The sequence below is a fragment of the Sapajus apella genome, unplaced genomic scaffold (assembly GCF_009761245.1).
Source record: "Sapajus apella isolate SASKATOON/1434 unplaced genomic scaffold, GSC_monkey_1.0 scaffold44, whole genome shotgun sequence".
NCBI lineage: Eukaryota > Metazoa > Chordata > Mammalia > Primates > Cebidae > Sapajus > Sapajus apella.
In genome coordinates this window covers 5,849,029-5,862,838 of record NW_022436984.1, presented here as the reverse complement: position 1 = coordinate 5,862,838, position 13,810 = coordinate 5,849,029, and the positions used below count along the sequence as shown (strand labels likewise).

Sequence of the window (13,810 nt, the reverse complement as noted above, 5' to 3'; positions counted from 1 at the left end):
ATTACTAACTGCCTAAAGAAACCTCAGTATTTTAAAATCTATGATAAAAGATTATTGAAAAAAACAATGTTTACTACCAACCCCCTGGCTTACAGCATCCTGCAAGAAAAATTTATTTCTGAAGCAAGTTACTAATCTTCTCTGGAAGTCTTCAAAATTTACATTACATATTTATTCAAGTAACAGAAATATGGAAGCCATCTGAGACAATCTTAACTACTCAAACTTAGTGTAATGATACATACATATATTTATATTTTCAAGATCTGTCTGCTGGGATGGTCAAGAAATAACACCCCAGTAGCCACATAAGCACATTTATTGCCCAGATACTGGTTTCTTTTATTATTTATTAATTTAATTATGATTTTATTTAATAGAGACAAGGTCTTGCTATGTTGTTTGTTTATTTACTTATTTAATAGAGACCAGGTCTCACTATGTTGCTCAGGCTGGTCTCAAACTCCTGAGCTCAAGTGATCCTCCCACCTCAGCCTCCCAAAGTGCTGGGATTACAGGAGTGCGCCACCATGCCCAGCCCCAGAAACTGGTTTCTAAATATTATTTCCTAATTAAAAGAAAGAGGACTCCTTAAAGAAATGATTGATTCCAAGGCTGGGACAGGCAAAATACGAGATTAGCCCAGAACACCATGTGAAGTAAGAAGGAAAGGAAGTATTCAAAAAAAGAATGGGATATGTTGAAAGGAGACAGAAGGCAACTTGAAGGAGCTCCCAATGGTTAAAGCTTGAAAAATCTGAGTAATAAAATAAATGATGACAGTACTGGATTCTAACTCAAAGAGTAAAATGAATGAGGGAAACAGAAAACTCATGATTCTATAAACATTATAGTAATAATTACTGCATGCAAGATCTACCAATGGATGCTAAAATTAGTAGGCTAAAGTTAGATGAGAAACAGGGTATTTGCCTAGTTGCAAAGCACCTTTATAAGATATTTATTAATTACAAAGAGAAAAATAGTAACTTTATACTGGATAAATTGAAGATACTACCCCATCACCTAACCAAGTGATCAAGGTTAACATCACCAGTAATAGGACGTATCAGTATCACATACTCCCTGTTAGTATATAGAGAAGGGCACAATGTCGCTTCTGTGATATTCTTGCCAAAAATGCATAATCAGAATTCTATCATGAGAAAACATCAAGCAAATCCAAACTGAGTGACATCCTATGATGATATCGTAACCTTCTGCTTTTAACCTTAGAACCCTTTGTTAAAATGAAAGATTATAAAAAAACAGATAAAATTAGAGATGTTCTAGATGAAGAACTGGTAATAGGCAGAAGACCAGAGTCCCCATTCACCTTCTTCAATGGTCTTTACAACACTTTAACAGAGTATCTGATATAAACTACTAATCTAGGGTAAATATTAATAAGAATAGTATAGTAATGCACCAAGTATCTTGTGATAGAGAGATTATTCTGGATTACCTTGGTGGGCCCTAAATGTAATAACAATTGTCCTTAAAAGATGGCAACTGAGACTGGGTGCTGTGGCTCATGCCTGTAATTCCAGGACTTTGGGAGGTCAAGGCAGGGTGAGAACAACCTCAGGGAGAACAACCTGAGGTTGTTCGAGACCAGCCAGACCAACATGTTGAAACCCCATCTCTACTAAAAATACAAAATTGGCTGGGGATGGTGGTGCATGCCTGTAATCCCTACTACTTGAGAGACTGGGGCAGTAGAATTGCTTGAACCTGGGAGGTGTAGGGTGCAGTGAGCCGAGATCATGCCGTTGTGCTCCAACCTGCGCAACAAGAGTGAAACTCTGTCTCAAAAAAAAAAAAAAAAAAAAAGATGGAAACTGAGGGAGATTTAAGTACAATAAAGGAGAAGGCAATGTGACCACGGAAAGAGAGATCATAGTGATACAGCCAGAAGCCAAGGATTGCTGACAGCCTCTGGAAATTAAAGAAACAAGCAATAGATTCTGCCCTGAAGCCCCAGCCCTATAGACATTTTGATCTTAGTCCTTTAAGACTTATTTTGGACTTCTGACATTCAGAACTGTAAAACAATAAATCTGTGTTGTTTAAAGCCACTAAGCTTGTGGCAATTTATTACAGCAGCCACCAGAAACTCACTCATTTCCAAATCCCTGTGGTGAAGGGCAACTTTTTGCCCCCTCAAAGCCTTAAACTTGGCATGAGGGAGTGATGCATATATATTGTGTTTTGGTGATAAAGTATCTGAAAGTAGGACACAGTGATTAAAATACCAGTAGTAGTATAAAAATAAATACTGATAGAATCCTTCTCATAATTCATTTAAAGTAATGTCATTTTAAGAACAGAATTATGAATGAATAAAAGGTAGAAATATGAATATGAGTACTACATTTCAAACTCTTCATCTCTGGGGAAAATCAGAAGGGGCATGAGCAGCCCTTCTGGTGACTTCTGGTTAGCTGGGAGTGGTTCTATGCATTCTACCCCAGTGTGCCACAAAAATATTAATACTTTCTATGTCAATCATGACATGGAAAAATTTGAAAACATTACTCTAAGGTACGCCTCACTTATTTAATTTTGGAACAGTTTTAGGAATGAACAAGTGAGAAATAATGGGTAAAGGTAAAGCATTTCTCAAATATAGTACAGTATATTATAGAGTTAATATTTTATATTTAATTTTTGAAACTCTCAAAATATTTAGAATTTGTATAAAATAAGATATACTTACCCTAAACTGTCCGTATAATGATATCATGGAAAAGAAAAGAACAACAGCCAGAGGACCCCAAAAGTCAGGATTGTCTCTCACCACTTGTCTATTAAAACCAAGTGATGGCATTGGCATCAAAACACATCGGATTTTGTAGTAAATATCCTTTAGATCGATGTCCAATTCTTCCCTATAATTTTAAAATAAAAATTCTCAAAAGGCAGACATTTCTGAATACTAAAACAGTTGCAAAAAAAAATTAAGAAAACTTGACAGTATGATCTCTATAGGTCAACAAAACATTTGCATTTGAAGTATCACATTTCACTAATTCCAAGGTGTACATTTAAAAAATTCCAACATCTCTAAATGTGGGATGTATCTCAATCGCTGGCGTCTTACAATCGTAAGCCTGGAGTGACACCAGGTGTTTCTAATATTTACCTTTCCTTTTGCCAGTCTCCTAGGGGCAATATCAATTTAAGAAAACTTTAAGTAAAATTTTCTGCTTGAGACTTTTTGGGCCCAATTCAGATTGGAAACCTATATAAAAACCAGTGTGGGTTTTGCGTTCTCTGGGAAAATTCCTTCTTTCAACATCTTATCCACTGCCAAAATGAAGTAAGCTTCCTTGCTATCTCTTTCTGTGCTGTGGGTTATTTATCATTCATCCTCACACTATAGCCCTTTGATGTCCCAGCTTTATGCTGTCTTACGCACTTTTCTGTTTAATTAATATGTAAAATAACCTCATCTTATAATCAATAGTGTCTTAGATTTGATGATATAGCATTATTTATTTATTTAGAGACAGAGTCTTGCTCTCTCGCCCAGGCTGGCGTGTGGTGGCGTGATTTCGGCTCACTGCAACCTCCGTCTCCCGGATTCTCATGCCTCAGCTTCCCCAGCAGCTGGGACTACGGGCCTGCATCACCATGCCCTGCTAATTTTTCTGTATTTTTAGTAGAGATGGGGTTTCACCATGTTGGCCAGACTCATCTTGAACTCCTGACCTCAAGTGATCCAACCATCTCAGCCTCCAAAAGTGCTGTAATTACTGATGTGAGCCACTGCGCCTGGCCGATATATAGTAATATTAATATTAAGAAACATAGGATGCTTCAGCACTTACTCTACTGATAATTAATACAAAGAAAAACCTGGAAATGCCTCAATTTTGCAAAGCTATAGGTTCTTCTTTTCAAAACTATTCATTTCTTTACTTTTATCTCCAGATAATCACAAAATTTCAGGTATTATAAAGAATGTGAAAACCTCTTTATTCGTAGCTCTCCTCCCAGTGGTAGCTCTAGAATTTCTATATTGAAGAGATTTTGGAGAGGTAATCTTTTTGGAAATCTTAATTTGTCTGAAACTTAATTTCAACAGCAAGTACCTAAGAGCCTTCCTTTTTAAAATTGATTGATTACTTCAGATAGCTGACAGACCCGGTAAGCTGGAATAGAGGAGGGAGGGAGGGAGGGAGGGAGGGAGGGAGGGAGGGAGTGAGTGAGTGTGTGTGTGTGTGTGTGTGTGTGTGTGTGTCAGACCCGGTAAGCTGGAATAGAGGAGTGTGTGTGTGTGTGTGTGTGTGTGTGTGTGTGTGTGTGTTAGTTACAGGACTACCATTCTTTTTTTTGGAGGGGGGTAGGGGGACGGAGTTTCACTCTTGTTGCTCAGGCCAGAGTACAGGTGTGTGTGTGTTAGTTACAGGATTACCATTCTTTTTTTTGGGGGGGGAGGGGGGGAGTTTCACTCTTGTTGCCCAGGCTGGAGTGCAATGGTGAGATCTTCGCTCACTGCAAACTCCGCCTCCTAGGCTCAAGCGATTCTTCTGCCTCAGCCTCCCAAGGAGATGAGATTACAGGCATGTGCCACCATGCCGGGATAATTTTTTGTATTTTCTTTTTCTTTTTATTTAAAAGCTCTTTAGGTTCAATTTTTTGTATTTTTAGTACAGATGCGGTTTCTCCATGTTGGTCAGGCTGGTCTTGAACTCCTGACCTAAGGTGATCCACCCACCTCGGTCTCCCAAAGTGCTGGGAATGCAGGCGTGACCCACTGCGCCCAGCTGAGGATTACCATTCTTTTAATTTTTGTATTTTAAGTTGTTAAAAAATACACTCTCATTATTTTAGTTTTTTAAATTACTAGTAAAATTGACAACTCCTATAGCTTTTGACCAAAAAGGTTAATGTTTTCTTGCTAAATAACAAGAAAGAATATAATCATCCCTCAGATTAGCTCTAAAAAAAACAAAAAATACATATTATTTTTACATACAAGAGTGGCTTGTTATCTTCAGGATCATCATCTTCAACTTCCAGAAGCCAGCCATACCCTCTTTGTCTCAGAAATGTAGTAGCTGTAGATTCTTTGATAAAATCTCCGCCAAGATTTAATTTGACATCTGGGGATGCTATTGAACCACTGAGATCTTAGGAGAAAAGAGGACAAAACTATATGAACTAGGTATAATGTGTGAATCTTAATCAAAGTGAGCAGATATTCAACTAAAATAATTATCATTTGAAGATCTCCATGAACATCTGCTATTGCACATAATCTTCAAATTTTATAGTTGATATATAAAAACCATTGTTTACTTTATAAGAATAAAATGAAAGACAAAATAAGTGAAAAGACATACAAAAAATTTCACAGCTAATTAGCCAGACTGGTACCAGAATCTAGACTTAAACAGTAATTCTTTAAGATTTCAATGGAAAATACATGCAAAATATATTACATGACATCATTTGTATTCCTTCATTCTTATATACACCACGTGCCTCAGAACAAAGTAACTGAATAAATTCTTTTCAGAGGTATTACATATGTATATATGCAAACTGTTAGACAATTTACTTACTTAAAAAAAAATCAATCTGTAGATATTTTTCTCTACTTTTCATGTATTTATTCACACGTTCTTTCATTTAAATCATCACATATCTATGCTAAGTGTTTCATATATTAATGCTTAGTTCCAGATAAATCTGAGTAAGAGTCCCCTGTCATTTCAGCCAACATTTTCCTTTCTTCATATAATTACATCATACATCTTTAGTTTCGGCAAAAATAAATAAAGGGCTATGTTTTGTTTTTGTTTTTATTTTTAGGTTGGCAATAAGACACAAAGAGATTTAGTTATCCACTAAATAAATTCCATGTAGAGTCTGCACAGCATCTTAGAGATTACAGATAATCATGGTAGTACTGTGCCACATTTTCTAGTTGAAAAAATGGAAATAGTTAAGGATTTGCTTGAGGTCATATAGGGATTAAAAAGAAAAAGTACATTTGTAGGAACAGAAAATATACATTAATAATCAACACTGTCAGTGCAAGTCACATGATTATAGTAGTATTTCAGAAAAATATTTTTGGAAACAGCAAACCAGAACACTCTAACACAGACAGATACTTCTCTGGAGATCATGTCCAACCAATACCAAAGTCAGCTTCCTTAAAAAAAACAAAAAACTGCTGGGTGCAGCGGCTCATGCCTGTAATCCCAGCACTTTGGGAGGCCAAGGTGGGCAGATCACCTGAGGGCAGGAGTTCAAGATCAGCCTGGCCAACATGGTGAAACCCCATCTCTACTAAAAATACAAAAATTAGCCAAGCATGGTGGGGCACACCTGTAATCCCAGCTATGTGGGAGACTGAGGCAGGAGAATCACTTGAACACAGGAGGTAGAGGTTGCAGTGAGCTGAGATCCTGCCACTGCACTCTAGCCTGGGTGATAGAGTGAGACTCCATTGGGAAAATAAAACAAAACAAAACCAACCTATGTTTTTCATATACGGTACAAAGAGCTTAATTTGCACAATACTCTATGAGTCACATCCTGGTCTGCTTGTGACAACTCCTGCAATTAATTCTGACAAACGTTTACATTCTGAAGTTAAGTCCCAGCTCAGCTACTAATTAATACAGCAAATCATTCATGTCTTCTGGGCCCCAGTTTCCCATTCACAGTTCTTGCCAGCTTAAACATTATATGATTCTAAAAATATTTTTATAAAGGAGCTTACTCAGTTAGAGATAAAATATAAGTAGATTTGAATTCATTACCTAAAATTTAAAAATAATATCTGTAGATGTTATCACATAATTGTGTAGTTAAAATATTCTCTTAAAAATACTTGGCTACTTCTTTGTCTTAATCTAAGGTGAAACGAGAGAGGTGGAATTTAACTAAAAGTCTATTTCTAATAGCTACAAAGAGTGTTTTTTCTTTTCTTGTTTTTTTTTTGAGATGGAGTCTCACTCTGTTGCCAGGCTGGAATGCAGTGGCATGATCTCAGCTCACTGCAACCTCCACCTCCTGGGTTCAAGTGATTCTCCTGCCCCAGCTTCCTAAATTGGGATTACCGGAGCACACCACCACACCCAGCATTCATTCATTCATTCATTTATTTATTGAGACAGAGGCTTGCTCTGTCTCCCAGGCCGGAGTGAAGTGGCTCAATCTCAGCTGACTGCAACTTCCACCTCCTAGGTTCAAGCGATTCTCCTGCCTCAGCCTCCTGAGTAGATGAGATTACTGGCATGTGCCAGCAGGAGAATCACTGAGAATCAATGCCCAGCTAATTTTTGTATTTTAGTAACGACAGGGTTTTGCTGTGTTGGCCAGGCTGGTCTCGAACTCCTGACCTCAGGTAATCCACCACCTTGGCCTCCCAAAGTGTTGGGATTACAGGCGTGAGCCACAGCATCAGGCCAAGAGAGTTTTATATATATATATGTATTTATTTATAAAAAACAGTATCATTACATTCTTGCTTTTATACACATGCATTTCATTATTGCTTTTAGATGCAGTTTTATAGACTTGAATATTCAGTCTGGATTTCACTCTTCCTTTATTTATTCATTTACACCCTCATTCACACACAGTTCATGTCCTTTTATTTATCAGTTTTTTTTAAGAGATAAGAGTTTTGCTGTGTTGCCCAATCTGGATTCAAATTTCTGGGCTCAAGCCCCTCCTCGGGCTCAGTCTCCCAAGTAGCTGAGACTACAGGCCTGTGCCACCATATCTGACTTCAAGTCCTTTTAATTGTACTTAATGAATTTTACTTTTTATACATATTACCTTAAATAATTCAAACAAGATTTCTTATAAATATGTTTCTCATTTTACAGGGGACAAAATGGAAGCTTATAAAAGCTATGTAACTCGCTCAATACCACATAGCTACTTTAAGAGGCCAATCTGGCCTAAATTCAGTAATTATTCTGGTTATACCATCTAAAGTGGTGCTAAGTTTGAAGTAAGTTTAAAGACATACTGGCCAACATGGTGAAACCCTGTCTCTACTAAAAATATAAAAATTAGCCAGGTGAGGTGGTGCGAGCCTATAGTCCCAGCTACTAGGGAGGCTGAGGCAGGGGAATCGCTTGAACCTGGGAGGTGGAGGCTGCAGTGAGTCAAGATTGTGCCACTGCACCTGCATTCCAACCTGGGCAACAGATCAAAACTCTTGTCGAAGAAAAAAAAAAAAAAAAAAAAAGACACATGAGATAAATGTGGTATTTATACTACAGGTTCTATGATAGGTCCTGGGGTATAGAAAATATTAGGAAGTTTCTGTTTCTGAAGGACAGCTGAAGTGAGTTTTACTAAGGAAAGAGCATTTGAATTCAGTCTAAGGTTTTAACTTGAGGCTAGGAGGAGAAAGACATTCTAAGCATGAAAATCAGAATCACATGGAGCAAAAACACCAAAGCACATTTTAGAACAAAGGGTATGTGTGGACAAATAGGAAGGATAGGTATCAGTAAGAATGAGGGACTCCAGAAGGAAGGATATACACAGAAAACATCTATAAGCTGAAAATATTTATGGTTAGAAAAACCGCATAAAAAGGGGAGAAGTGGCCAGGCGTAGTGGCTCACACCTGTAATCCAAGCACTTTGGAGACCAAGGCGGGCGGATCACCTGAGGTCGGGAGTTCAAGACCAGCCTGACCAACATGGTGAAACTCCGTCTTTAAAAAAAAAAAAAGGGGGAGAAGCAAGAATTTATATGACGTGTGAAAACCAGAGAAAATACTTGGGAGTTGTACAGTAAAATGTTCATATTGGAAAACAATACAAAAATAAGTGTTGGGTCAGTTAACACTGAAACCCAAGCAGCAACATCATTACTCACATATATTCAACATTTAACTCTGCCAGATACAGCAGTAAATGCTTTACATTTGCAAAATATTTGAGCACTTGGGTATTCTTATTTCCAATTTGTACATGAGGAAAAGGGTAAATAACTTGTAACTCACCCAAGATCACAATGGATAGTAATTGGTAAAGCCAGGATGCAAATCCAGGACTCTTCACGCAATTTAATTTAGAAAAATATAAGAAAGAGGCAGCAGAAAGAAACTTGAGGAGACAGCAGACTAGCTCTTTTGTTTTTTTGAGATGAGGTCTCACTATGTTCCCCTGGTGGCCTCAAATTTCTGGGCTCAAGTGATCATCCTGCTTTCAGCCCGCTGAGTAGCTGGGATTACAGGCACATGCTACCACATCCGGCTGTGGACTAGCTCTTAATTCTCGATCTATCATGCAGAAGCTGCTAAACCTCTCTAAGCCTCAGTTTCTTTTCCTTTTCTTTTTTTTCAGTCTGGGTCTTGCTTTGTTGTCTAGGCTGGAGCATAGTACCACAATCACAGCTTACTGCAGCTTAGACCTCCCGAGCTCAAGTGATCCTCAGAGTAGCTGATTCCAGGGTAACTGGGACCACAGGTGCGCACCACCACAGATGGCTAATTTTTTGTATTTTTTGTAGAGATGGGGTTTCGCCATGTTGCCCAGGCTGGTCTCAAGCTTCGGAGCTCAAACTATCCGCCCACCTCGGCCCAAAGTGCTGGGATTACAGGTGTAAGCCACCACACCCAGCTAGCCTCAGGAATAATAAAGCTCACTGGGAGTGTTATAAAGAACAAACGGCAAAGACCTGGAACCAACCCAAATGCCCATCAATGATAGACTGGACAAAGAAAATGTGGCACATATACACCATGGAATACTATGAAGCCATAAAAAACAATGAGTTCGTGTCCTTTGTAGGGACTTTGATGAATCTGGAAACCATCATTCTCAGCAAACTGACCCAAGAACAGAAAGCCAAGCACCTTATGTTCTCACTCACAGGCAGGTGTTGAACAATGAGAACACGTGGACTCAGGGACAGGAGCATCACACACAGGGGACAGTTGGAGGGGTAGGGGAAAGACAATGGGAGGTGGGGGGGGGGGGGCGATAGACAATGGGGGATGGGGAGGGGGGTGGGGAGGGATAACATGGGGAGAAATGCCAGATATAGCATGCACCTAAAGTAAAATAAATAAATTATTAAAAAAAAAAAGAACAAACAAGGCCGGGCACAGTGGCTCACCCCTGTAATCCCAGCACTTTGGGAGGCCAAGGTAGGTGGACTGCTTGAGCCCAGGAGCTCGACACCAGCCTGTGCAACATGGTGAAACCCTGTCTCTACAAAAAATACAAAAATTAACCAGGCATGGTGGCGTACACCTGCAGTACTAGCTACTTAGGAGGCTGAGGCGGGAGACTCGACTTCAGCCCAAGAGGCAGGGGACTGCAGTGAGCTGAGATCAAGCCACTGCACTCAAGCCTCGGCAGGGGGAGTGAAACTCTGTCTCAAAAAAGAAAAGAAAAGAAGAGCAAATGAGTATTATGTTTAAAATACTCTAAACTTAAACTGTACAATATCATATTGTATGAATGTATTATTTTGAATACACATATATCTTCTTGGATATACAGAGCTATATGTCTTCTGAGAAAATACAGAGAAGTTTGAATAACATAGAAACATGAGTCTGAACAAACATCATGTTCTGATACTCAATGGAAACAATTTTTTAAACCTGGGAAATTAAAGTTGATATACTTCCCTAAGTACCATGCTACTAAATGTAGATGAAACTGAAATATTTGGGGTTGGTATACATAAGTTTAAAAGAAATGTATGCTGGGCTGGTAGCTCACATCTGTATTCCTAGTAATCTGGGAGGCCAAGAGTCTGAGACAAGACTAGGCAACACAGTGAGATCTACAAAAAGTTTACAAATAAGCTGTGCATGGTGGCGCAGACCTGCTGTCCCAGCTACTCAGGAGACTGAGGCAGGAGGATCACCGGAGCCCAGAAGTCTGAGGTTACAGTGAGCTATGATCAAGCCACTGGCACTCCAGCCTGGACAACAGAGTGAGACCCTATCTCAAAAAAACAAAAACAAAAACAAAAGCCAGGCGAGGTGGCTCACGCCTGTAATCCCAGCACTTTGGGAGGCCAAGGCGGGTGGATCACGACGTCAGGAGTTTGAGACCAGCCTGACCAACATGGTAAAACCCCATCTCTAGAAAAAATAAAATAAAAAAAAAAGAAAGAAAAAGAAAAAAAATAAATGTATCACCTATGTTCCCTTTGATACACAAAAATTTTATTGTACATTTTAAATTACGACCATTACTATTTTTTAAAAGCAATGCCACTCAAACAGCACAACAAGAAAAACAAAACAAAAGGGAAAATAAACTATAATGATACACCATAAAATTTCTTAGGAAAATCTAGGTTCTTTTTCAGACTGAAATTTCTGTAAACATAATTTACTTTTTCACAGCAGGCAGTAAGTCTGGTCACTGGAAAAAATTAAGCACAAAGTCTAATAAAAGTAAAATTTGAAAATGACTAGCAGAATAAGATCCAGATTATGAGTTGGGTAGGGAACTGAGAAAAGGAGGAAAACATTCTCCCATGCTGTAGAAAAGTATCTCTAGCACAATCGCTTCCTCAGAACCGTACAAGGAAATCTGTAGGGGCTACTGGGAACACACTGTTGCACTACGCGAAGTTTCCAATATACCTTGGTTAATTTCTTTGATTACCTAGGTGAAACATTACAAAATGGGAGGAAAACGGAGACTCGGGCAAGACATCAAATTCCGTAAAAACCACTTAGTTTGTATTTGCAGTGCCGAATCTGATAACCAGATGCCTCCCAAAAGTTATCTCCCCTTATTTGCAGTGGAGAATCTGATCCCACACACCCCCAAAAAGTTATCTATTGATACACAACAGAAGAAAACAGCCCTCCTTCCTTTTTCTCAAATTCTTTGAGATCTCCCTTGGCCAATCTGTCCTTTTTCTGAGTAACTGCGAGTAATTCCAGAAACAAAATCTTAGGGTTCCGTGGGTCCACTTCAAGAGAATAAGCCACCCAGAAAAACCAGCCACCAGACGGTGTGGGCAAAGCTAGAGGTAGACCGAGTAACTTGATGCTTTTAAAGACAGCTCCCTACACCCCTCCCTCCGTCCTTTGGGGCTTCTCGGACGGTGACTGGTGACAGCAGCAGTCACCAGTCAGCTTCCTGCCCGTCCCCACCCGGCCACGACCGCCTCGGCACCAGAAAAACCCCACGGCGTCGGGCCCCGGCGTCCTCCGGGTGACGGGCCTTCCTGGGCTCAGCCTCACCTTCCGCATCAGCTGAGGAGACAAAGGTGAAGTCCCCGTTAGTGGGGGCGTAGGCCGGGGGCGGGCCCGGAGGCTGCATCTCAAGGTCCCTCCGAGCCGGCCGCGGTAGAGGAAGCTGCGGCTGAGCTCAGATCGCAAGGCGGCCGCGGCGCCGACCCGCACGCTCGCCCTACAGTGCGGCCTGCGAGCCCGGATGTGCAAGCTGGGAGCGAGGCCGCAGACGGGCACAGTTAGCCGCTGAGCTGTCCTGAGACTGCCCCACCAAAGTCCTCTCGGTGGCGACCACCCAAGCACCACGACGCCGGCGCCCTCACAGGACCATAACAGTGACAGCGCCGCTGGGATTGGCTCTTTGTAATGTGCTCTCCCATTGGCTCTCGGAGGAAGATTCTGATTGGGCCTTCCTGTTGTTGATTCCGGAAGTTTACCCAGGACAGGAAATTGGCTTGTAATTCGTGGAAGTCTCAGGCCGCCTTCTCCTCCTTGGGTGTTTTTGTTCCTTTAAGTCCCATATTTCCTGGCGTTTTCTTTACCCATTTCCTCTGTTTTTGTTAAGTGGGTGTGTTAAATAATTTTAGAACTAGGCAGGTTTTGCCGGGCGTGGTGGCTCACGCCTGTAATCCAAGCACTTTGGAGGCCAAGGCGGGCGGATCACCTGAGGTCGGGAGTTCAAGACCAGCCTGACCAACATGGTGAAACCCTGTCTTTAAAAAAAAAAAAAAAAGAACTAGGCAGGTTTTTATAGGTTAGCCGCAGTCCGGGTTCTCAAGATTCCATCGCCATTAGTCATTGATTAATTGTATAGGATCTTGACTAAGTTATATATAATGTCTGAGTGTCAGTTACCTCACCTGTAAGATGAAGGGGAATGGATCGGAGAATGAAAATAAAAAGGCAAACAGGCCGTAAATAGCCACTCAGAGACTAGGGTTGTAGCTACATTCCTTTATGAGGGAGGAAACAGGCCAAAGAAAGTAAGGTAGAAACAGATTTAGGATGACACCTAAATCTCCTAACTTATAGTCAAGTGCTCTTTCCACTGGAAGGTCCTGTCCATTGATAAGCTTGCCGAAGTTTACAAACTCACCTGATCTTAAATTTTTACATACATAACTTTAATATTCAAGCTACATAAATGTGGCTTCCAACTTGAAGAAAGAGGATTTGGGGTATATTCGGAGGCTGACTTGGAGATAAACACAATTGATCAGCAACAGAGCAATGGAGAGACATGGCCATTAGTGTGTTAAATGGTATTTCTGGAAAATTTTCTCACAGGAGGCAACATGTTTGTACTTAAAGGATGAGTAAATGTAGTGGTTTTGTTTGTTTTTGTTTGTTTGCTTTAGAGGCAAGGTCACTCTTTTACCCAGGCTGGAGTGCAGTGATGCAGTAATAGCTCCTTATAACCTCACATTCCTGGGTTCAGGCAATCCTGCCAACTCAGCCATGCACAGGCCTCTGCCACTATGCTTGGCCAATTTTCTTTTCTTTTCCTTTTTAAGATGGAGTCTTGCTTTGTCGCCAGGCTGGAGTGCAGTGTCGCAATCTTGGCCCACTGCAACCTCCAACCTCAAGCGATTCCCCTGCCTCAGCCTC

At 40.4% G+C, this 13,810-nt stretch overlaps 1 protein-coding gene across 2 annotated transcripts in view; it reads right to left on the bottom strand.

The window, feature by feature from the left end:
* Window positions 1-12,554, bottom strand: part of YIPF4 (Yip1 domain family member 4) — a 38,880-nt gene extending 26,326 nt beyond the window's left edge. The window contains exons 1-3 of one of the 2 annotated variants that reach the window (XM_032239246.1): window positions 12,212-12,554; window positions 4,985-5,138; window positions 2,720-2,891 (exon numbers count right to left, since the gene is read on the bottom strand). In XM_032239246.1, the coding sequence (XP_032095137.1) occupies window positions 2,720-2,891; window positions 4,985-5,138; window positions 12,212-12,290 (405 nt within the window). In that variant the 5' untranslated portion in view covers window positions 12,291-12,554. The remainder of the gene's footprint in view (window positions 1-2,719; window positions 2,892-4,984; window positions 5,139-12,211) is intronic. The other variant, XM_032239244.1, reaches the window with a different exon arrangement.
* Window positions 12,555-13,810: the final 1,256 nt, after the last annotated feature.